Below are 24,919 nucleotides of genomic sequence, written 5' to 3' on the forward strand. Positions count from 1 at the left end.
GTTAATCATTTCTTAAGATTTAACATCTTTTTTAACCCAAAGTCCCTGACAGCATTGCCTACCCCAATGCTGCTTCCAGAATTTCCCTATTATGCTTCTCCTATCACTGGACAACTTATTGACTGGAATAAGAATGAGAAGTTAAATGGCAAAATTTTATTAACAAACAGTCCAGTGCTACAAATCAAAGGATCAAAACAGCAGAATGAAGCTTTAGATGTAGAATAAGGTGCAATTCTGGAAACGCTGGGGGGAAAAATTGGTTAAAATATGGAGAATAACAGAGCGAAATACAAGTACAACGGAAGACAGCTAGAAGAAAACTGTTGTGTTTAGGATAACTTAGCAACTGGGACAGATATTTGTCTCAAGTAAGACCAAGCAGAGCTAGGAGGTAACCAGTTTTGTAATGAGTTATCACAGTAACTAATTGCTTTTTGCAGTAACAAGCTGTAATGGCATTACTTTTTGCTCCCAAAGGCCATGGCTGCAACTTACTACTTCTCAATGGAATGGTAATAGGTTGTCTGCATCTTACTCATTGCTGGGTATGTACTGACTCAGTGTGATTAACAATATAGGGGAAAGGAAGGGTCATATGGGTGGCTGTCTAATGCTGGGGCCGGGAACGATTGCATTACAATATATTTTGCAGTTTTCTCAGAAATTCCAAATTGCCATATCTGAATTGGCCACTTGGGGGAACAAAAGAACATTTTCCTATATTAACCAGTGGCACAATGGTAACAGTAACTTTTAGTAACTAGTAACTCAGTGATTTACCTTTCTGGACTACAGTAACAGTAACAAGAGATGACCTGCTGCATGATCTGAGTAATGAGTTTTGACAAATGCGAACGATATTTACATGAAGAAATACAAGGAAACTGGGAGGATGTAGCCCCAGACGTATACCAAGGATGGTACCCATCTGTGGGTTTTTCATTCAGAGGGAGGACCAGTGGGTATAACCAAGCCCATCCATGATGCTTCAAGATACCAATGGTGGGTTGGCAAGTGAGTCTTGCTAGCTTTTCAGATGGAAAATGTGAGCTTTCTCTTCACGCTCTCACAATCCTGACCGGAACATGTAGAGGAAGCTGGCCAAGATCCCTCCGGCCAAAGCCACGCTACTTGTTTTCACGCTGTTGGCCCCACTAAAATTGCAGAAGTGACGATCGCAGCAGTTAGTCGAAACTGATCCAGAGCCGGTGTCGATGAAGTTCTCGGTACAGGTAGGAGTGCATTTCTTGCTAAGCCGGTATGAGCTGTTCTTGTCTTGAGGAGAGGGGGAAAAACAGAACTATTATATGAAGTACTAGGGGATGCTATAGACAGAGATATGGCCAGTTCGTTTGCACCAAAAATGTAGAAGCTGAGTTTACCTGCATCGTATCTGCACTACACTTTTATATCAGTTTCACAGGGCTTCAGCTTTCATGGTTCTGCCCTACAGAATATTGGGATGTGCAGCTGGCTGCAATGCTTGAAAGTCTCTGTCACTTGGCAGTGGCATCCCTAGGGCTGGTGTCACCCGGTGCAGTAACTCATGGTGTCACACACACACACACACACACACACACACACACACGCACACCATTGACCTCTTCCCATTTCACACCATACAGAATTCTTAGTAATCATTTCTTTGCATTAATGTCACTCATAAATCATAATTTCCCGTATAACACTGAATGTAACGCTAATAGTTGTGAGATAAACAACTAGGGAAATTAAAATCATACCTTCAAATTACAATATCATATGCTCAACTTAAATGTATTTACATATACATAGTGAGGATTCGGTTAAAATGCGTTTTTAAAAAAAACAATTCAAAAAATATAAAATTTCAAAAATTTAAAGACAATTTTTTAAAATTAAAGTTTGAAATTTGGAATTTTAATTTTAATTTTAAAAAATTCTGGGGCCTCTTTCTTTTCTCCTCCCCCTGAATTCCACCCAACTCCCACCACCTCTTAAAGCATTTCAAAGGGAAGCAGACGAATGCCACAGCATTTCTGCCCAAAGGCCAGGGTGGGAGGCGCAATGGCGTCACCCTCGCTTCGGGTGCCACTGTCACTAGGCACTAGAACTCTGTAAAAGAGGACTCTAGCCACCTCATCAAATTACACATCCCAAATTTCCCAGTAGTTAAAGTGGCATGCAACTGATACCAGATAGATAGATAGATAGATAGATAGATAGATAGATAGATAGATGCACTCCTGGATGTATCGCTGCAACCTTTCCCACCAGACTCCCTTCCTCTAGCACAATGCTTCCCAACCTTTGGTCCTCCATTTGTTTTGGACCTCAGACCCCAGAAGCCCCAGCCAACTTGGCCAAATATCAGGGATTATTGGAGCTGAAGTTCAAAACATCTGGGTGTGAAATTCTGTTGGCTAGAATCCTGTTGGTGACATACGATGATGCCATAACCTCTCATAATGCTGCCAGCATATGCACTTTTTGTAAACTGTGATAACCTCCCTCCTTTCCCAGTATTGCCTTACACAATAATCCCTCTGTGGAAATGCAGCTTGTTGAGTAAACAATTATAACCTGGAGGTTGATTAGAGAGGTGACTGTCCTTTTCCTGGCTGTGTGGCTGCAGCTGGATGGTGGCCTGGCAGCAGGGTAATGTCCTACATTTTCCTGGGCTGTCCTACATTTTATCATGCCTTGTTCTCTATTGCAATTACGACATCCAGTCACCCAGTCCAGCCACCTACCACCCTCCCCCTGACCACAGATAGCCTTGGGTTTGCAACTCAAGTGCCATCAAGTTGTGTTACACAGCTAGAAATCTAATGGAGTAGAGAATCCAGTCTACCAATAAAAGTAGAGATTTATGCTGTGCTGGAGATGACTGCCACACTGCAGAATTAATGCAGTTTGCCACCAGTTTGACCATTATGGTTCAATGCTATGGAATCTGGGGAACCTGTAGTTTGTTGAGGCATCAGAGCTCTCTGAGAGAGAAGGCTAAAAATCTCACACAACTACAGATCCCAGAATTCCATAGCATTGAACCAAGGCAGTTAAAGTGGTATCAAACCGCATTATTTCTGCCGTGTAGATGCAACCTTAAACAGGATCATGGCTTTCTTCTTCATCTAACCTCGCTTTACTGGCATTCAGAACTCTGCTCCATCCAAAGCATTGCTCCTCTTGCTTCAAACCTGGGGTAGGTGGGAAAGAACGAGCTCTTCCAGATGTTTTTGAACTGCAGCTCCCAGCAGCCTGTAGCCAGCCCCACCAATGGCAAGGGATACTGGGGTCTGCAGTCTAACAGCATCTGGAGGGCCACATGGTTTGCTCACTGAAATGCTTATACCTTACATATTTACTATAATTGATTATCTGTGTTGACGATGTTGTTTAATTCTGCATTTTGTGTTTGTGTCGGTGGATATATACATTTTTTGCATTGCATTTTTAGTATTGTATTTCAGTATTTTATATTACTGAAATACAGTAGCCCCTCCATTCTCATGGACTTGAGATCCAAAGTCTTGAATATCCATGCAGAGGCTAACTCCATTAATTTCAATGGGGCATGGTAATGGTGCACACCCTGCGCACTCGCAGGCACACATCCCACTCAAACCCATGGGGCTTGAATATCGCTGAGTCTCCGATCTGAAGTTATAAATGTTTGGTCCTGTTTGTAAAGTGCCAGGTATATGGATGGCACTACAAATATAAATGATGATGATGATGATGACAACGATGATGATGACCTCCCCTAGACCCAGTGGAATATTTTGCCCTCTCTTGTTCGGCCCTTTAGCCTTTATGGTCTTGAAGATATGTATGAGATGTCTGCTGCCTTTTGGCTACCTTGGAAGAATGCTACTTTACACCAACAAACAGTCATTTCAGAGAGTGTGTAAGAAAAGTGCCTACCCCTTCCTATAGTGGTCACGACTGTGGAACAGTATTTGTCTGTATCTGCACACTTAACCATTTTCAAACAGTTCCAGTTGGAAGGTTCATCTTCACATCGGTAGCACCAGAGCGAGTGCCCTGGAAAGAGAAGAAGACAACAACAGAGAAGATGATGAGGATGAAGATGAGGATGATGATGATGAAACATAACTATTCTATAATATAAAATACTAGAATACAATATCAGAGTTAAAAAAAAGTCCCAAAGCACACAGACATAATGCAAAATAAAACAAAGTAGGCAATAGAGATAATAAAATATAATAAGGATATAAAACATTTAATCCAAAATTACAAAAGTTTTCAAAAACAAACAAAAACGTTTTCAGTTTGGATTTCAAAACAGTGATGGAAGGAAGAGTCCACACTACAGGCATTTTTCCGCAATGCTTTCTGCGCTGCATGTTTCACTCTGGCCTGAAAAACTCTCTGGATCTCAGGACCTATAAAACTATAAAGTTGGACGGGATCCCAATGGTCAACTACTGCAATTTCCTTGTTGCATACCTTCAAATTGACACTGGCTTATGGCAACCCTTTCCTAAGGCTCCTTCTTCAGATGGGTTTTGCCACTGCTTTCCATCTAGGCTGAGAGAGTGTGACTTGCTCAAGATCATCCAGTGGTTTTAAGGGTTGAACCCTGATCTTCCTCAGCCTTACTTCAATGCTCAGACCTCTGCACCAGGCTGGCTCTAGCTGATTCCAACTTACAAAGACCCTGTGTGCAATAATATCAACACCACTTTGAGTGCTGCAGTTCTATCCACTGGAACCCTGGGATTTGTAGCTTTACAAGGCCTTTCTCTGCCAAAGAGTGCTGGTGCCTCACAAAATGACAAATACCAGGATTTTTTAGGATGGAGCCGTGGCAGTTAAAGTGGTGTCAAAAAGCATTATTTCTACAGTATAGCTGCACCTGGAATCAAAGGGTTTTCTTGGGCAGATTTCTTCAGAATACGTTTGCCATTGCTTCCTCTGAGGTTGAGAGAGTGTCACTAGCCCAAAGTCACCCAATAGAGTTTCCAGGGTTCGGCAGGGGTCTCTTGGAGTACCACAACACCACACTGACTCTGCCAATGCAAGTACCCACAACTTATTACACACTGCTGTGGAACAGGTTCTGAATATTCAAGGCACATACATGGTTTACGTTTTATTCCAGGCAACTTCAAAGTGATTGTTAAGCACAAATTGCTGGATTGCTGTTTCGTCCTTGTTGAGTGAGGCTCAATAAATGCAAGGAGTCAAACAGGTGAACTAAAGAAGAGGTATGATGCCAGCGAAGCTGCCCAAGGGGCATCATACCTCTTCCTTAGTTCACCTGTTTGACTCCTTGCAGGTATTGAGCCTCACTCAACGAGGGTAGACATATCATTATCGAAGAAACCCACTTGCAGCACATCTCTTAGTGTGGGACTGGCTGACAAAAATAATGTTTCCATTGTACCATCCATTTATTCATAAGCATCCCAGCTCAGATTTGATGTGTTTTTTTAATGTTGGCAACACATTCAAGGTGTTGAGGATGACACATACCCTCTAACATGTCACAGGTAAAAACTGGGACATGTGTAACCGAACAGCATCAGAGTGTGGTCAAGATGGTAAGCATTATCAAATAAGAGAAACACACACAGTAGAGAGGCTGCAGCAGTTTGCTTTTGCCTGAGACAACACATAAGGATACGATTCAATCCCTTCTTTCCTCTCCTCCCACTAAGTTGGTGGACAGCAAACTCCTTTTGCACTTTGGGTTTGCAGCAATTGAAGGCAGCTGAGGGTGGAGTGGGGAGAGGAGAGAGAAACTGGGACATTTTACAAACAGCTGAAAAAGTGGGATAGCAGAGAATTATTTGGGATTATCCCTTGCAAATCAGGACAATTGGAAGATATGCCTCATCCTCAGGCTGCATCACCCCTGGGAGGAATCCTGAGAGTCCCAACCCAATAACATCTAAAGGGCCACACAATGTCCCCTCCCGAATCAAAGGAAAATCACTTCTTTAATTCTTAAAAGACCTAAATCTTCAGTGTATGTGTTAGTAAGTATAATGGAGGATCTGATTCAGGGCAGAAAATCAGAAAGCCTTCCAGATTTTGTTGGACATTGTCACTCAGCATTCCTTGCCACTAGCTGGGGATGCTGGGAATTGCAATTTAACAATATTTGGAGGACTGCTTGAGGTTGCTGCCCTGATGCAGAATGAATGCAGTTTGACACAGCTTTATTGACCATGCCATCATCCTATGGGATCCTGGGATTTGTAGTTTGTTCTCTACAAGTTCTCTGACAGACAAGGCTAAATACCTCACAAAACTACAAATCCCAGGATGGCATAGGATGGTGCCACGGCAGTTAAAATCATTCAGCCATGTGGCAGCATCCAAAGTCAATTCAGAGTAATGCTTTGATTCATAGCCCTCATTTTCAGTTGTCGGGATTATTCACTGCATACTCTTTGAGCCAGGAGCAGGAGACATGTGGCACTGCGAATCCCATCAACCTTAGCCAACAGAAGCAATAGGAGGATTATGGAATTGATGCTCAACCACATTTGGAAGGATACATTCACCCTTTGCTGCTTTAAGCACCCAATTCCCTCTGGATTTCCAAATCTTCTGCTTTGTAGTTTAAACACTTGACCCTCCAGATGTTGCTGGATTGATGCTCCCAGCATTCTTCATCATTTGTCTATGCAACATCTGGAGGGCTGTAACCTGCCCTGCTAGGCCATTATTTGTCCAATGCAAAACCAAAAACTCCATTAGACTTACCTTTCTCTACAAACACAATGGCCACAAGCAAGGCAAGGCATAAAGTCTTCATGGCTGCCCTGTCCCTTCCAGTCTACACCAGTCAGGCAACCACTTTGTGGGTGAGGGTTATATACCTCTTTGGGTGTTTCCCTTCCTGGTTGCCATGAACCCCACTAATTTAAGGGTTTGGGAGTGAGAAAACACAATGAGCAAACACGAGACCGGTTGTGGGAGTTGGCCCATGTGGGTACAGGGTGTGATGGAGGCAGGTTGGCAGGCAACTTATTCCGCATGATACCAAGGGCTGGGAAGGCAAAGGATGGAGTTTTTGGACCATGACAGCAGCCCAAAGAGGAAAGTTCCTCTGGTCCTTCTGGAAGGTGAAAGATTTCATCCCAGTCATCCCCGGATAATTCATAATTCAGAGAAGGAAGACATCTCTCTCTTATAGGGTTGCCTGGTTGCCCTTGTTCCAAGAGATGCCCCTCATTTGAGGATCGGAAAGCTTGTTCCTTATAAAACTGGGAGGTGTCCCTTGTGAAAAGCAATGCTCTCCATCTGAGGACTGGTATCATCATCATCATCATCATCATCATCATCATCATCATCATCATCATCATCATTTGTTCAAGTCATTTCCAACTTATGGCAACCCTAAGGCAAGCCTATGACAGGGTTTTCTTGCCTTTGCCTCCCTCTGAGGCTGAGAGAGTGTGACTTGCCCAAGGTCATCCGGTGGGTTTCCATGGTCAAGCAGGGATTCGAACCCTGGTCCTGGTCATAATCCAACATTCAAATCACTCTGCCATGCTTGGAAAATTTGGGGCTATCAGTGTTTGTTTATTTATTTACTTGCTTGTTTGTTTATTTAACTTATGGCAAACCTAAAGCAAATCTATCATATGGGGTTTTTTTTGGCATGTTTCTTCAGAGAGGGTTTGCCATTGCCATCCTTTGAGGCTGAGAGAGTGTGAGTCACCAAAGGTCACCCAAACCCTTGTTTTTTAGTTTTGACATCAAGAACGTTTGTTATTATTATTATTATTATTATTATTATTATTATTTATATAGCACTGTAGATTTGCACAACGCTGTAGATATGTCCATCTCTGCCACATCATGTAACTTGACACCCCTCTTCTAGCAGACATTTGGGAAGTGATCAATTTATGTGTAAGAGCTTTCTATTTTAGTGTGCTGTACTATTTTTTTTTTTATTCAATGCTTTTTATGTTTGAAATTGGTTTAATTTTATGGAAAGTTTAATAGTATTTGAATCTTGATTTTGGCAGATTTTTGCCTGGTTGTGGTTTTATTTCAGCCTGTAGTATGCCACTTTGAGTCCTAGTCTTGGGAATAGGCAAGGTATAAATGAAGTGATGGATTAATTGATTGATTTTGAACTACAAATCCAATCATCCTTCACCAATGGTGAATGGGGCTTCTGGGAGCTGAAGTCCAAAAACACCTGGAAGGACAAAGGTTCCCCAATTCCAAAACATTGTGACAGCAGGTTAAAAACAGAACTGATATTAAAGATGCTATGGTGCATCTGCAGTGCAGAAATATTGCACTTTGACACGGCTTTAACTGGCATGGCTTAATGGTATGGAAGCCTGGGATTTGTAGTTTTGTGATGTCTTCAGCCTTCTCCGCCGAAGCATGCTGGTGCCTTACAAAACTACAGATCCCAGGATCTGGTAGGCTAGATCTATGGCAGTTCAAATAGTATCAAACTGCATTATTTCTACATGCAGTTGCAGCCTCAGTTCTATATGAGGATTGTATATACCTGGGGTAGGTAACAGATCTTTGGGGGCATTTGGGAGGGAGCAATTGTTTTACTGTATATACTCATCTATAAGTCTAGAAATTTTAGTCAAAAAATGGACCCGGGAAAACGGAGTTGACTCATCCACAGGTCAATGTAAGTACTGTATCGTAACTCTTATGTAAAAGAAGGAACCATCCCCTGGTGAAAAGCAAGAGCATAATCTGTACTGGAAGCACCAACTCCCTCTACTTTCTCATACATCCAGCCTTAAGAGTAAGCACAAAGGGTTATGTCTGCTGGAATTTTCTAAGTTCTTTGACATTGGCACTTTACTGACCGCCCAAAAGGGTGATCTGCCAGTGCCGGTGTTTGCTGCACAAAGGAGCCGCAGCGCCAAACCATGTGGCTCCTTCGCGCAGCAAAAAGAAGCCGCAAAAAGCAGCTTCTTTTTGCGGTGCCATTATGACGCTGCAAAGCGCCATTGGCACACTTGCGGAGTCATAATGGTGCCGAGACGTGCGGATGCTAAGCGTCCACTACGTCAAAATGGCAGCGCCCACGTAGAATGGGCACCACCATTTTGTACGTGCTCAGCACGTACTAGGGTTAGGGGCATCCGGAAAGGATGCACATACTTTTTGGCAGTGTGGAACCCGCCATTGTTTTGCCTTGCTTCATCCTTTAGATCCTTTGCTATATGCCTCTAAGTTTTACCCTTGACTTATCCAAGGATTATATCAAAATTCATAATTTTGGCCCCCAAACCTAACCTCGATTTATACACGAGGTCGACTCATAGACGAATATAGACAGTATAGCTGCTGAAGTAGTCAAGTATATAATCAAGTATATATGGTATACCCTTTAACTGCCCCAATTTGGCAAGGACAGTCCTGATTAATCCTCTGCCATCCCCCATTAACAGCTGCTTTCAAAATGTCCAGTTTCTCTCTCCACCTCCTGCTTTCTTTCCCCTTTTGCCCTCAGCTTACTTCAGTTGCTGCAAACTGAAGTCCAGAACACACTGCAGAAATAATCTGGTTTGAGACCGCTTCAACTGCCCTAGGTCAGTACTAGGGAATCCTAGGAACTGTAGTTTATTGTGGCACCAGAGCCCTCTGACAGAGAAGGTTAAAGGTCTCACAAAACTACAGTTCCCAGAATTCCCTAGCACTATGGCAGGGCAGTTAAAGTGGTCTCAAACTGGACTATTTCTGCAGTGTGTTTTGGACCTAAGGCTGCATCTACATTGCAGAATGAATGCAGCTTGACACCGCTTTAAGTGCAGTGCTGGGGAATTCTAGTTTTTTGTGGTTTTGTGAGACATCTCTGTCCAAGAGCTCTGGTGCCCCAGCAAAATACAAATCCCAGGAGTCCATAGGATGGAGCTATGAATGTTATAGCAGTGTCAGACTATATTAATTCTGCAGTGTGGAAGCAGTCCTGATTCAGCCTCCCCCAAATTTGACAGAAATGCCATTCAACCATACTTTGATCACTGGCAGAATGGATTTCCTTCTCTCCATGCAACTGGGAGGTAGAGGGGGACCACAAAATCACCAGTGCACAATTGTGACTAAGTTGTGATTGTGAATGTGGAACAGTTCCCTGGATTTACAGATCTATACTGTTCCATATGGTTCTGTATATTGTATACTGTTCCATATGGTTCACTACTTAAACAACATTGTGACACTTATTGTCACAGTCGTAACAGATAGCAGCTGGATGGCCATCTGTCAGGAGTGCTCTGATGGTGTCTTCCTGCATGGCAGAATGCGGTTCGATTGGATGGCCCTTGAGGTCTTTTCCAACTATGTGATTCTATGAGACACTCCCAACCTATTTTTATAGTTGTTGTTGTGTGTCTTCAAGTCGTTTCTGACTTATGGTGCTGCCCTAAGGCGAACCTATCATGGAGTTTTCTTGGCAAGATTTGTTGAGAGGAGGCTTACCATTGCCTTCCCGAAGCTGAGAGTGTGTGACTTGCCCAAGGTCACCCAGTGGGTTTCATGCTAGCGCTGGGAATGAAACCCTGGTCTCCAGAGCCATAGTCCAACATTCAAACCACTATGGAGTTTATCACATGGAGGGTGAATTGGTAACATCCTGTGCAGAAACAGGATTTTACAACCTGGGTGTTGTTGGTCAGATGCATTGGCGTGAAAGAGAAATAACGCAAAAATAATCTGAATGGAAAGCTCCTTTGTACTTTTGGAATTTAGCGAAAGTAAAAAGGAGCTGTTTTGACGACTTTGAATTCAGGTTATTTTCGCATAATTTCTCTTTCATGAAAACGTCATCTGAAAAACAGTCAGCAAATGCAGGTTGTTTTCAGTTTAAATTTAGTTTCTGCATGGGATTTGTCCCGTGTAATAAACTCCTAAACTACGCTGGTTCTTCCAACATACTTGCCTTTCGCCAGCAAGCAAAAACCTTTTTATTTAGGCAGGGTTTCTAACATAACAATTGTGACAGGGTGGTTTTATATGGGGTGTGTATTTTAGCTATGTTTTTAATATTTATGTGTGTTTTAATGGTAATTTTATTTTGTCTCAATTTGATGATTTTTAAAATGTTTTTACATTTTTACTGCAAAGTTTTTTTTAAAATGTCATTATTTTGTGAGCTGCCTTGGGTCCCTTTTTGGGCAAGAAAGGCAACATACAAATTAAGTAAATAAATAAATAAATAAATAAATAATACTTTACTGGGCATCAACTTCCCAGGGAGAAGGTGGTCCATCCTATCAGGGATCAAACCACGAGGGAATGAAGTTATCTTCAGGTTTGGAGCGGCTGCGTCAGGAGCAGTTACTTAGCAGTTTATCACACTGGGGCTGGTTTCGGCATTAAAGAGAGATTAAAGCGCATTTAAAGCATCCCGCAAAGGAAGCAGAAATGGAAAGTAATTGTGCAAATGATTATCACACACAATTGCACAAATAAAGTGATATCAGAAATGCATTGCTGCTGAAATCCCAAAAGTAAAAATATGTGCGTTAATGCTTCTTTGTGACCACTTTAATGGCAGGCTTTGTGTGACATCATGTGAAATCGTTACGTGTAATTACGCAATTTTTCCAGGATATTCACCGGATTCCTGATCTCCTTAGAATCATAGAATCATAGAATCGTAGAGTTGGAAGAGACCGCAAGGGCCATCCAGTCCAACCCCATTCTGCCATGCAGGAAATCTCAATCAAAGCATCCCCGACAGATGGCCATCCAACCTCTGCTTGAAGACCTTGTTCCACTGTCGAACAGCCCTTACTGTCAGGAAGTTCCTCCTAATGTTGAGGTGGAATCTCTTTTCCTGTAGCTTGCATCCATTGTTCCAGGTCCTGTTCTCTGGAGCAGCAGAAAACAAGCTTGCTCCCTCCTCAATATGACATCCTTTCAAATATTTAAACAGGGCTATCATATCACCTCTTAACCTTCTTTTCTCCAGGCTAAACATCCCCAGCTCCCTAAGTCTTTCCTCATAAGGCATGGTTTCCAGACCTTTCACCATTTTTGTCGCCCTCCTTTGGACACGCTCCAGTTTCTCAATGTCCTTTTTGAATTGTGGCGCCCAGAACTGGACACAATATTCCAGGTGGGGCCTGACCAGAGCAGAATACAGTGGCACTATTACTTCCCTGGATCTAGACACTATACTTCTATTGATGCAGCCTAAAATTGCATTGGCCTTATTAGCTGCCACATCGTACTGTTGACTCATGTTCAACTTGTGGTCCACTTGGACTCCTAGATCCCTTTCACACGTAGTTTCATTCAGCCAGGTGTCCTCCATCCTATATCTGTGCTTTTCATTTTTCCGCCCTAAGTGCAGTGCCTTACATTTCTTTGTGTTGAATTTCATTTTGTTAGCTTTGGCCCAGTTTTCAAGTCTATTCAGGTCATTTTGAATCTTGATCCTGTCCTCTGGAGTATTAGCTACTCCTCCTAATTTGGTGTCATCTGCAAATTTGATAAGTATGCCCCCAATTTTGTCCTCCAAGTCATTGATAAAGATGTTGAATAGAACTGGCCCGAGGACAGAGCCTTGTGGGACCCCACTGGTCACTTCTCTCCAGGATGAAAAGGAGCCATTGTTGAGCACCCTTTGCGTTCGGTCGGTCAACCAATTACAAATCCATGTAACAGTTGCCTTGTCTAGCCCACATTTTACAAGCTTGTTTGCAAGAATATCATGGGGAACTTTGTCAAAGGCCTTCATGTGATAAACTTATTAGTTTAGTTAACTAAGTAGCGGATAGACAATACTGGCCACTGTTTTAGGACTTGTTTCATCATGATTGACTCTGCTAGCTCCAGTTTCTCTGTTGGGAAATCAGAGAATCCCAGGGCAGCAGTTAACGCAGTGGAAACATTGATGGATGCAAGAGAGAAAGGTCACCTTTCAATATCGCACATACTTTCCCTGGGAGTTTCCAGCATGGCTAAACAGTTTCAGGTTCCCTCTACCAGGCTTTTAGAAGAGGCTGGTTATGCAAGGACACTAACGTTTTAAGTTTTGAATAATAACCCATGCCTTTCAGGTGGCAGATGAAAAGTAAAGCAAGCTTAATAAGAATTTGAGTTAGAAAAGGCAGTAAGGATGGGTGAGGGTACCATTGCATTGTTTTCTTCTGGCTGCATGCCTTTAGCCAAAGATAGTCAAGTGGAGTCTCCTTCTTTGGAGGTCCTTAAACAGAGGCTGGATGGCCATCTGTCAGTGGGGATGCTCTGATTGGGAGTTCCTGCATGGCAGTGGGGTTGGACTGGATGGCTCTTGGGGTCTTTCCCAACCCTATGATTCTATGATTCTAAGTACATTCAGCTACTGCTGGTGGGGAAGGAGGAACATTGAAAGACAGGAATTCTCACCAGTTACTTCACAAAAGACATCAAGTCAGGGATAACTCCTTAAGAGCATTTGTGAGTTAGAAACCCACTCCTTGGCATGAAACAGAATTTGGAAATATAGTTTTGCTGTTTTGACTTTTGCAGCTTCAATTATTCGCAGATTTGATTAAGACCTCTCTAGGAATCTCTAGGTCCTCCAGCACAATTCTGCCAATAAGCCAATAAGCTTTAATGTTGGGGCTCAATCTTATACATTTACTATAGTTTTTTGTGGGTTTTTCGGGCTATGGGGCCATGTTCTAGAAGAGTTTCTTCTTGACGTTTCACGAGCATCTGTCAGGAAGACGTCAGGAAGAAACTCTTCTAGAACATGGCCCCATAGCCCGAAAAACCTACAAAAACTATGGATGCCAGCCATGAAAGCCTTCGACTTTACATTTAATGATTGTTTTACGGATTGCATTTATTGGTCAATGACTGTCTCTATTCGCGAATTTGATTAATAAGTCCTCTCTAGCACAATTCTGCCAGAAGATGACAGTAGAGTCACACTGGAGGAGCTAGAAATCCCTAGAGAAAACGCTTCTCTCAGCATTTTAGGTCCTCTAATGCAACTCCATGGTCAACCTTGGCTGGACGATGGCCGCAGAGATGCGCTGGAGGACCTTGAGATTCCAAGAGAGGTGTTTTCTCATTTAAAAAAAAAAGAGTTGTTTTTTTAATGTGCATTTTCCCCCTCTCTTTCACAGGGGTCCTGCCTAACGCTAGCCCTAGTGAATGTGGAGGGCCCACTGTAAATTAGCATGGATCAAAATGGTGTTATAGAGCCAAGATGGTGTTGAGGTTTGAGTGTTGGACTAGGACTCTGGAAACCAGGGTTCAAATCCCACTCAACCATGGAAACTCATTGAGTGACCATAGGCAAGCCACTCTCCCTTGGCCTCAGAGGGAGGCAAAGGCAAATCTTTCCAAGAAAACCCCATGATAGCTTCACCTTAGGGTCACCAAAAGTCAAACATAACTTGAAGACATACAATAACAAGAATTGTGTTGGTTATTCCGAATTGCACTAGATCCACTTAAGCAGTTGGGTGGTGAATTAACATGTAGGTAAATCCCATAGACCAAGAATGGGATTTCGGATGCAGTTGGAAGGCACGTTCCTTCCACCCAGAGAATATCTGGAAGCCACTGGACAGGTGCTCTAGCCACTCCTCCACACTGTCACCCATTCAGGAAAGGCAGCTCAATTCCTCTCCCTGGACTGGATTAATATCCAGTTTAACAAAGGTCCATTGGCACGGGAGTTTGCATAGAAGGATGTTAAGCAATAAGGCAAGTTTCGGGGTGTAGCAGTGCATACCTGAAGGATCATGCCTAAGGCATGGAGACTGAGTCATAGATGAACAGAGGTTACAACTGTACCAGGAGAGAGGCTGGGTACAAATTATAAATTGCCAGGCATCCAGGGATGTTGTTCAATATAACAACTCCAGTCAATTAAAGTGTCAGGTTGAGTGTTACTGGAAATCAGGGTTTGATCCCCCGTTCGGCCATGGAAACTCACAGCATGACCTTGCGCGGTTTGTGCACTCCCAAAAAATCCTGTGATCACCTTAGGGTTGCCATAAGTTGGAAACGACTTGAAGGCACACAACAACAACAACAACAACAACAACAACAACAACACAACAAGTTGCAAAACAGATTCTGCTGGTACATGGCATACTGGCAGAATCAGGCTCTCCTGATACTGTCTCCAGGGGGTCTGCAGGGTTGAGAGAGGCAATGACTTGGCCTGCTTGGAGCAGGTACAGAATAGGAATGCCAATTTGGGAACACATAGGGACAGAGCTCTTTTCAGATATTCAAAGATTAGAGTCACCCCTTTGTATCCACACATTATTTTTAACCATGGATTCAAGCATCCACAGTTTATAAATATTTTTAAAATATATACATTTCAAAAAGCAAACCATGATTTTGCCACTTTATGTAAGGGACACTATTTTACTATGCCACTGCATTTAATGGAACTTGTGCATCCACAGATTTTGCTAACCATGGGGGGTCCTGGAACCAAACCCCAGCAGGTACCAAGGGCCCACTATACTTGGTATAGTGATGCATTTTGGACTGCACATGCTCACCATAACAATCCCCATAGGAACACACCAAAATGAAGGTCTTGATTCATATCAACATGCTACTCAACGTGGTATAGTGGTCTGAATGTTGGATGATGACTCTGGAGACCAGGGTTCAATTCTCAGCTTGGCCATAAAACCCACTGTGTGACCCTGGCAAAGTCACACTCTCTCAGCCTCAGGAGAAAGCAATGGGAAACCTCCTCTGAACAAATCTTACCAAGAAACTCCATGATAGGTTCGCTTTAGGGTTGCCATAAGTCAGAAATGATTTGAAGGCACACAACAACATGGGCCTTAATGTGGCTGGCATCCTCAGAGAATGCTGGCATGACACACACACTGTGTGACCCTGGGTAGGGAGGAGTGATTTCCATGTTAATCTGTGCATTTATAAAGCTCCTGACAACAGGGACCTCTTCAAGTCCGAGAAGCTGTAGGCTAAGGTAGTGTTGGGCAGGGGGTTCATCTCTCACAGGTGGAAGACGCTGAAGACATATTGCCATCCTTTGCAGATCATAGAAAGGACAAGGAGAGATTACGCTGATCCCAGTGGCTATTAAATAGGCGCTGCTGACTGATAAATCTCCCAACAGCTCCCTGGTGTCTTTGTTGCTTGCAACCATTCTGGCAGTCGACTTCAGTGTTTGTTTCTTGACTTGGCTATGATTGACGACTTTATTACTTTCTGACTTCACGTTTCTGGACTATGACCTCTGGTCCAGCTGATAACCATCTTCTTGTTTCTCTCTTAATCTTGTTTGGATAACCTGTGACTAACCTGTGACTGGGCACAATTGAAAAAGGATGTTGAGAAACTGGAGCATGTCCAAAGGAGGGCAACTAAAATGGTGAAGGGTCTGGAAACCATGCCCTATGAGGAAAGACTCAGGGAGCTGGGAATGTTTAGCCTGGAGAAGAGAAGGTTAAGAGGTGATATGATAGCCCTGTTTAAGTATTTGAAGGGCTGTCACACTGAGGACAGAGCAAGCTTGTTTTCTGCTGCTCCAGAGACTAGAACCCGGAGCAATGGATGCAAGCTACAGGAAAAGAGATTCCACCTTAGCATTAGGAGGAACTTCCTGACAGTAAGGGCTGTTCGGCAGTGGAACACACTACTTCCTCAGAGTGTACTGGAGTCTTCCTCCTTGGAGGTCTTCAGAGGCCGGATGGCCATCTGTTGGGGATGCTGTTCCTGCATGGCAGGGAGTTGGACTGGATGGCCCTTGTGGTCTCTTCCAACTCTAGGATTCTATGACTTGGATTGGATTAATTGCTTGATAACACTTGCACTCCAATCACCTGCTTCCTGGGGCACTTGCTGACTTGAGCATGGGACAGAAGGTCTTTTAACAAAGGTTAGATGGGCATGTTTCAGGAGTGCTGTAATTGTGTATTTCTGAATGGCAGGAGGTTGAACTAGATGGCCCTTCCAATTCCATGATTCTGTTTCCCTCAACTCCATTTCCCTTCTTCTCTTCTGCTATCTCCATCTCATCACATTTTAGCTGCTTATGCTTTGGAAGCAGTAATGCCCATTGTAGTGATGAATTATAAGCTATTTTGGGCAGCCTCTATTGTGTTATTTAATGGATGGGACAGTTCATTCAGCTTCAGCTTCTGCTGCTCCCTGAAACACAGCAGCTTCTAGGAATACCAGATTATGGGCAGGCTTTGGGGAAGGACATTTGTAACTAAGCTGCCTAAACTACAGTATATACATTTACCTTCTAAATTAATTTGTTCCCATTACATATAGTATTTAACATGGGGCATGTTACTGCATCTCATCACAGTTTCAAAAGTAACTAATTTCATTATTCACAGTCTGTTATTTTTAAAATGCCTTAGGACTGGCAAAAATTCTGCTCAAAATGCCTATAAGAAGGATTTAAAATCTCCTTAAAAGGAAGGTTCAAATGTAAGTTTAAAAAGCGTTACTCACTCACCAATAAAATTAACATCATTCCTATCAATCACATTGCTTTTGAAGTATGACTTCATTCAGTCCTTGGTACCGAGAAAAGTAACTCATATCAGGTAACTACTGTATATTGCTTGTAACTTGGTAGTTCCAAGTTCTAGTCTAAACTGTGAAAAGTAATTTCAAAGACTGTGAGTTCTTGCTTCCCTGTGTGATGAGAAGTAGGATTACTTTGAGAGAAAAAGACAAATTCCACCTCTACAAATGAATAGGATTTTAATCCACCAGAAATCAGAAAAATGGGAGACCAATTGATAATCTTCCTCTTAACAGTATTTACCATCTTTAGAACAAAAAAACAAAAAAATAGCAATAAAGGTTTAAGGTACCTTTGGTTACATATTGAACCAAGACAGACAGCAACATAAGATTTCCTAGTGCTAATCTACATATCCAGAAATATAAATGATGCTGCTGAGGGCATCTTCTTTAAAAATAGTAGTAGTAAAATAATAATCATCATGAACCATTTCCAAAATAAATATGAATGTGCAATCTCATATAATGAAACTGAAACCAATTTTGATTCTGAAATCGTGGTATACAATTTTTAAGTTTATACTAAAAATTCTGAAATGTTAACAGTTCAAAGTGCAAATTCTAATCTTTGAAGTATTCCATGTTCACTGACATGTGCAGCCACTGCTTTGAAACGATCCTGAAAATCAAATATGTAATTATCAGTGACTGAAAATTCCACATTTAATAAACTCAAAATGGGCATCTGATTCTTTCAGGTATGGATGCAACCATTTAAAAACATAACCAATAACAGAATGTTAAGCTGCAATGCCATTTTAACTTAAAACCATACACTTTGCTGGAAAACCAAAACTATGTCAAGATTATGGTGCCAGTTTTATTCTGCTTCCATTATCAGCACACTGTCCAAAAAGCAGAGACCATTATAGACAAAACACTCATATTTTAATAGAGCACTTCCCAAACAACTTAGTGGCAAACAGGCAAGAAACAAACAAACACTCCAGGAATCTTGAGTTCTTTGAAACCTTAATGTGACTGTAGAAAATTATTAGACATAAGAGAACTTCTAACCATTGGTGTTGCTGGTTGCAAATTTGATTAATGAACAAGACTTCACATGTGGTTTTGGTGAATACTCACTGATTAGCACATTGTATGGAAACAAAACAACCTTAAAAAATCACCACTATCTACCCCTTTAAGAAGACCAACAAACTGGAAGGCAGCATGGTCAGGACCTTGGTGCATCATCCCTAGTATTTTGCCTGCTGGAAATATAGGTTTCTCTCACTTGCACTCATCACGATAAGCTAGAAGTATTGCCCCAGAATTCTCAGTGCTGTGCTTTGCTATTTACTCTTCAGATATACATCCTAACCAATCCACTCTCTTTCTTGCCCCCCCCCCCCACACTTCCTTGGCCCCCAGTTTTATGTCTAATGCTTGGCTACAAACAGGAATTTGCTGCACTTAGTTTCCTGTTCTAAACCATCACCCATCCAATGAAGGTGAACACAATGCTAAACCACATACAGGGGACAAATCAAACATTCTTGGCTAAATTCAAGTGACAGCCACTGAATGATATTTCCCTTAACTTTTTTTTTATAAAACAGATGCTTTCTCACTCTGCTGCAAAGCATAGCAAACTGACTTCCCTCAAAAGCTGGCATTTCTTTCTCAGAGTTAGTTTTATCGCATGAGAAAAGGCAAGCCGAAATGGAGAGGGAGAGTAGCGGCTTTCTCCATCCCTCTTCACATTATGTTATAGCGCCTCTGTTCTCTTCCCGAGGGAGACGGTTGTAAAAGCATGTCTTTTGTCATGCTGGAAAAATCCATTTGACAAAAGGCATGCTTTTACGACTGTTTCCCTCAAGAAGAGAATGTAAGTGCTATGATGGCATGTGGAGAGATACAGAGAAAACCGCTGTTTTCCCACTGTTTTGGCTTTCTTTTCTCATGGGATAAGGCTCTTTAAAATGAATCCATGGAAGACTCCTCTCTCTGCTTTCTGTCTTGAGCCAGCTACTATTAAGCACAAATTCAGCTTCTCATCCCTTTGTGGACCCTGCAAACAAGGTCTAGCAGCTCTAAGAGCACAGCCCCAAATTTTCCAAGCATGCAAATTTATAAAGCCCTGAGATGAAGCTCATCTCTGATACAGAGATTAGGGAAACCTAAACAGTGAAAACCCTTTTTTAAGGCAATGCACAAGGAAGTATCCAGTGCTTCTGTGCAACAATTTCTTGTACAACTGTGGCTGTACAGTAGTAGCCAAATAGCTACTAGGTACAGCTAAACCCCAGTCCCAGCCCAATGGCCACTAACTGGCTGCAGGGCCACTGGCAAAGTTTCCTCTATGCCTTTGCCTCCTGAACCTTTGCCATCCCAGACAGGACATTTTTTGTGAAAGCAGCCATGGTGGCTAAAAGTAGTTTGACAGCTGACATAACCACCGCTCACTCAATAAATAACCTGAAAGAAACAACCAAGAAGATGGCTCAGGAATTCTGAGACTGAGGCTAAGTGAGTGCATTCCTTCTCTTTTAGGTATAAGAAAAAACCAGGGGCACTACATCTTCCTTTAGTGATGTATTTTACACACACAAAAGAGCCCACAATAGAGGTGTAAAAATGCTGATGACCTCTCCAAACAAGCAAACAACAGTATAGAGTCCACTAGAATTCAAAATCTTCATCCGCCATCGCTATGGCCCATGCAAACTTCTCTCTCTGGGTCTTGTTGTAAATCTTCTCAATGGGTACATCAAACCTTTTACACCTGGAAGGGGAAAAACATATCAGAAAATGGGCATTTGGGTGTCAAAGCAGGGCTCTTGTAGAAGACACCCATTGCGAGGAGAAAAGCAGAAATGCACTGGTCCTGTTTCAAGCTGGCCTGAAAATCGCCCATAGATGCTGGCTGCCATTCACTCACCAGGCCACACTGATGCGGGGGTCCAGGTAATTCAGCTTGGACGTGCCCAGAGCAATCTGCTTGTTTTCCTCCTTGTCTGTGGCTTGCATGTCTAACTTTGCCAGCTGCTCTTCAATCTTCTCTATCATTTTCTTTTTCTTTTCCACAGCACTGCTTTGAAAGATAGGTATTGAGAGGGAGAGACAGGACAATTATGCATATAGACACATGCCAAGATGTGAGACAGCCCAAGGGCTGGGAGCCAATTCCCCCAAACCCCAGCCTGCACCCCATCCATCAGCATGCCTAAAAACTTCCAGAAAACCTCCATTTTCATCATATCCTTCCCAAAATGGAGACAGGAAATAAGGTCACAGCACTTCCAGTTGCCATTTTGGAAAGGATGCAGACAAAAACAGAGGTATTTGGGGTGTGAACATCTATGGGAGATGTTCCCCATTGTGCAAAACCCCTTTGTAGGGGTTGGTATGTGTTTGGGGGGCTTTTGACACCGTTTTGGGGCAAAATCAATGCAAAAATCACCCCAAATCTAAAAACAAAACAAAAATGGGTGCTGTGGGGGACTGACATCTGGCTTGAGGACTACACTTTCCACACCCCAGATATATACACATGAGCAGCACCACAGGAACAGAGCATTGAATAGTCCTGATTGGTTTGCTTTATCTTGGAATTTCTGTTTAATTTAAAAAAAATAGATGACAGAAAGGACATGACAGAAATTTATAAAATCATGTGTGGTAGGGAAAAAAAGAATACCGAAAGGAAAAGCAGCTTCCCTTCTCCTCACCCCCAGCCCCAATATAATACTGGAACTCATTACTACCCAGTAATGTGACAGTAGAAGATTCTGGACAGAAAAAAGGAGGAATTTCTTCCTAGAGTACATGTTTTAATTATATACTCTGTCCCCAATTTCTGACAATCATAGCTATCTCTGGTGGCACAAAGGAGAAGAGATTTATCCACTGCCATGGCACTCATGCCATTAGGGTGGTGAAAACCCTAGTCCAAATTTTTAAAAAATTATGCAATGGACTTAACTCTGTTTTCCTACTTGGGTTCAACACCTTGGATGTCTCTTATAAAGTTCAGACTCAATGCCAGAGCACCTCAGTGATGTGTAAGACTCCAGCTGCTTCAATGACATGGAAGACACCAGCTCCCATATACAAGAGTAAGAGAGCATGGCTCTGAACACAAGTGGCTAGAAAGCAAAAAACAGGACAGGGTTCTTCCTGGTCTGCACATGCTATTTCTAGGTTCCCACTGCAGCCTTTGGTTGGCCATGATGGGAAGCCAGATGCTGGTCCAACATGAGTTTTGGTCATATCTTATTATTATGTTAATAGCAAGGTTGCCTCTGCAATTAGCAATCTCTTGGACAAACTAACTCTGACAACATTAACGTATGGAAAAATAACACAGGTTGGTGTGCCAACTTGTGAGAAATAATCCGTCATGAATAACCAGTACAATAACTCGAATTTGTTTTTGTTTTTTTAAAGGAGCCAGGATGACTCACGCTTTTGATTTCACATCCTTTTTGGCTTTGTGGTCTGCCTTTGCCCTCTTCAGCTCCATTTTTGCATCACACAGCTGGTCCTTTTTAGCATCAATCTGAAACATCAAAAATCAAGGGAGGTCCAGATTAGGCCTCCTATTTTTTAATAAGTCAAGCCTGGTCAGATCCCCACATTCTATACAGAGCATCTTCATAGGTTTTCTTCACTATTTGGAAAGCAAACTCATTCCCACCTTTCACAGCTTGTCCCCTATTTAATAACAGAGTACTAAGACCTGTACAGAAATTATGCAGCTTTCGTATTGCACATTCTCCAAGGCTTCAGTTCATCATATCAAAGAAGGATAATTGCAATCAAACTCCGGAGTCAGACAAAATATGGCTAAACAAGAGAAAAGCCTTCCACTACCACCTCACATGGATCTGCTCTGCCCTCCACTGGCTAACCTTTGCCTGGAGGTTCTGCATAGATTTCTCAAAGGTCTTTGGCGTTGCTCGCTGATGGTTGCACAAGATGGCAACTGCACGGTTGGCTCGGTTGTAAGAAAGCAGCTTGGCAGCAACGCTGTCCTCCTCTGTCGGTACAAAAGGTAGAAGAAGAGGGGTTGAGACTAGAGAGGAAAAACAACTGGACCAAAAATCTATGCAACTGGCACAATAATTCCAGAAGAGTTGGTTTCACAAAATGTCTACCTCCTCAACTCAGTTGATTTTTCAGCACATTTACTTTTGAGATTGTTCCATTAAATTTAATGGGGCTTACTTCTAATAATAAACATGCATAGGATATCTACCACCACCACCAATCCTCACACCAAAAAACAAAACAACATGGAATGAGTTTTAAACCATTGCAGATGCTTTAAAGTAAAACTTCAGTGGGTGGTTGGTTTTGCTTTGTTTTGTTTATAAAATATTCTTATGAAATACGAAATCTACACATTTAAAAAAGTTCTCCCTAGAAGCTGGAAGTTGAAAAATTGGATTGCATGAAATGGCACCATTCGACTTTGTGTTTTTAACAAACCCACCTTGATCACTGCCCTTCCTCTGAGGCAGTAGAGAAATGTACTCCATCTCTTGAATAAAAGGATCTCTGGAAGAACAATGAGCTCACTCCATAAAGGTGTGCATTTTTCTGAAATTATCCTAAGGCTGTCCACTATCATGGCAACCCCCAGCAAGTGAAAAATGAATGGAACCTTAAAAAGTTACTTCTTTGATCTCCCAGAATCTCCCAGCTAACAAGGCCACCTCCATTGTGTTGGTGGATAAACACACACTCACATGCATGGCCTCTCTCCTTAAAAGATGAAGATGAACAAGGAGTGTGTACTCAAGCCCTACTGAGGAAACTTCTCCCAACCTCACTAGCTTTCAAGGAAAGCCCCCTCCCACAGATCATAAAGCCAAGACCACCTGAGCTAGATCGTCTTTGGTCGATCTAGCCGTGTCTTGCTTGCTTTGTCTGGCAACAGTTCTCTGGAGTCTCTGACAAGACAGCCTTCCCAGCTCTGATAACATGAGATCTGTACACAGGAGAGTGCCAAGGATCAAACCTGGGACATTATGCATGCAAGCCAAGTGCTCTACCACCAAGTTAGCCTCCCTTCTAATCCCTACTCTTTGACAACAAACCATGGCCTCTTATGTGTGTCCTAAAATTGTTGGAAGTAAACTTAGAAAGGCCATCATTCCCTGGGGTAAGGGTTACTCTTTGATTCCCCATCTGCTGCTTTGCTGTTCTTACATTATTCCATAACTGCACACAATTCTTTGGCTGAAATAAGGTGGCAGAAGATTCAGAGAGAATGCAAAATAACAGCACCCAGGAACTGCTTCATTGTCAATTCTGGGAGACCTTGAATCTCAAGCTAGACTAAAAGCCACATCCTGTACTATCAAGAGAACCTGCACCTTTTGCTGCCAGTCCCAAAACATGCACACTTTGAATTGTTACGGAGATCCTGCAAAACCTTGCTGGAAATTATTGAGTGTCATTGAGACCTTTGAACTCAGCTTTGGAGGGAAAGTAGGGTATGAGTAAATTAACAGGTATAGCCTGCTGGGTGGTGTTGTCAATCCACTTACCATATGTCAGCGCGTCCAGTTGTTCTTGCAGTGTGATGGAAGCATTGTATGTTCTGAAGACCTTGGCTGTCAAGCCATCCATCAGGTCTTGGAGATGTTTATTCAAAGAGGTTGTCTGGAAAACAAGAAGGAGAAGAAAAAACATAGAGAAAGCCCCCAATGCAAGAGTTGAGAGCTAACCCCAAAATTCAGGAGGCTGTAGATAGGACTCTGAATTCTTCTTCCCTTTCCTGCTCATGGGAAATATCACTTTCCTCTAAGCATTTATGACCTCTGCCAGTGCTCACATACAGTTGGCCCTTCACATTTGTGGCTTTAACTTTTGTAGATTTGATTACTAGCTGATCTGATTAATATATTCTCTCTAGCAATTTCTAGGTTCTCCAGCATGACTCTGCCAGAGATTTCTCACGAAAACATTTCTCTTGGCCAGGAGTTCCCAACCCTTTTGACTTGCAGAGCCCTAAGGGCTTCATGGAGCACCGGTTGGGAAGCACAGCTCGGCATCTGTAGCTCCTCCATTGCAATTTTATGGTCAACTTCTGCTTGGTTTTGGCATAGAGTTGCAGCGGAGGACCTCAAGATTCCTAGAGAGGTAGTCCCTCAGGTAAAAAAAAAGTTTGTTTAATTTGTGTTTTTTAAACTTTCATGGGGGTCCTGCACCCCTAACCTCAGCAAATGTGGAGGGGTCACTGTATTGCAAGAATACTTCCATTCTCATAGATCCAGGAAGAAGCAAGCTAAGAAGAATGAGGTAGGTAGTGCAGTATCCTTATTTATACAAGTCAAATCCTACCTTTCTTCTGTTATGGAACCCACAGCACCAAAAATGGTATGCCATGGGTTTGTATTGGAAAATGTTTGATTTATTGATTGTATTCAGTGGCTTCTTGGTATCCACTGGGGTTTGGTTC

At 42.4% G+C, this 24,919-nt stretch overlaps 2 protein-coding genes across 6 annotated transcripts in view; both read right to left on the reverse strand.

Moving 5' to 3' along the window:
- Positions 1 to 1,069: 1,069 nt before the first annotated feature.
- On the reverse strand, positions 1,070 to 6,781 carry LOC149317719 (lymphocyte antigen 6E-like). Its single transcript, XM_089518988.1, has 3 exons — positions 6,730 to 6,781; positions 3,913 to 4,032; positions 1,070 to 1,278 (listed from the first exon to the last, which is right to left on the reverse strand). Exons 1-3 carry the CDS (start codon positions 6,779 to 6,781, stop codon positions 1,070 to 1,072), a joined length of 381 nt encoding a protein of 126 aa, XP_089375114.1.
- A 12,567-nt stretch (positions 6,782 to 19,348) lies between these two features.
- The window catches only part of LOC149317720 (DNA topoisomerase I, mitochondrial-like), a 51,383-nt gene continuing 45,812 nt past the window's right edge, over positions 19,349 to 24,919 (reverse strand). For all 5 annotated transcript variants that reach the window (XM_089518067.1, XM_089518068.1, XM_089518069.1 and 2 more), the window contains 5 exons: positions 24,006 to 24,120; positions 22,362 to 22,489; positions 21,915 to 22,009; positions 20,390 to 20,539; positions 19,349 to 20,233 (listed from right to left, as the gene is read on the reverse strand). In XM_089518067.1, coding sequence (XP_089374193.1) covers positions 20,131 to 20,233; positions 20,390 to 20,539; positions 21,915 to 22,009; positions 22,362 to 22,489; positions 24,006 to 24,120 — 591 coding nt within the window. In that variant the 3' untranslated portion in view covers positions 19,349 to 20,130. The remainder of the gene's footprint in view (positions 20,234 to 20,389; positions 20,540 to 21,914; positions 22,010 to 22,361; positions 22,490 to 24,005; positions 24,121 to 24,919) is intronic.

This window comes from Sceloporus occidentalis, unplaced genomic scaffold (assembly GCF_023333645.1).
Source record: "Sceloporus occidentalis isolate IW3139 unplaced genomic scaffold, rSceOcc1.0.p SCAF_3, whole genome shotgun sequence".
NCBI lineage: Eukaryota > Metazoa > Chordata > Lepidosauria > Squamata > Phrynosomatidae > Sceloporus > Sceloporus occidentalis.

Bases quoted from the DNA above. Each gene is read 5' to 3' on its own strand.
- LOC149317719 (XM_089518988.1), bottom strand. From the start codon at position 6,781: ATGAAGACTTTATGCCTTGCCTTGCTTGTGGCCATTGTGTTTGTAGAG. The intron at 4,033-6,729 runs GTAAGTCTAATG...TTCTCTTTCCAG, and splicing joins CATTGTGTTTGTAGAGAAAG to GGCACTCGCTCTGGTGCTAC. The intron at 1,279-3,912 runs GTAGGCACTTTT...CCTCTCCTCAAG, and splicing joins CGTGACCACTATAGGAAGGG to ACAAGAACAGCTCATACCGG.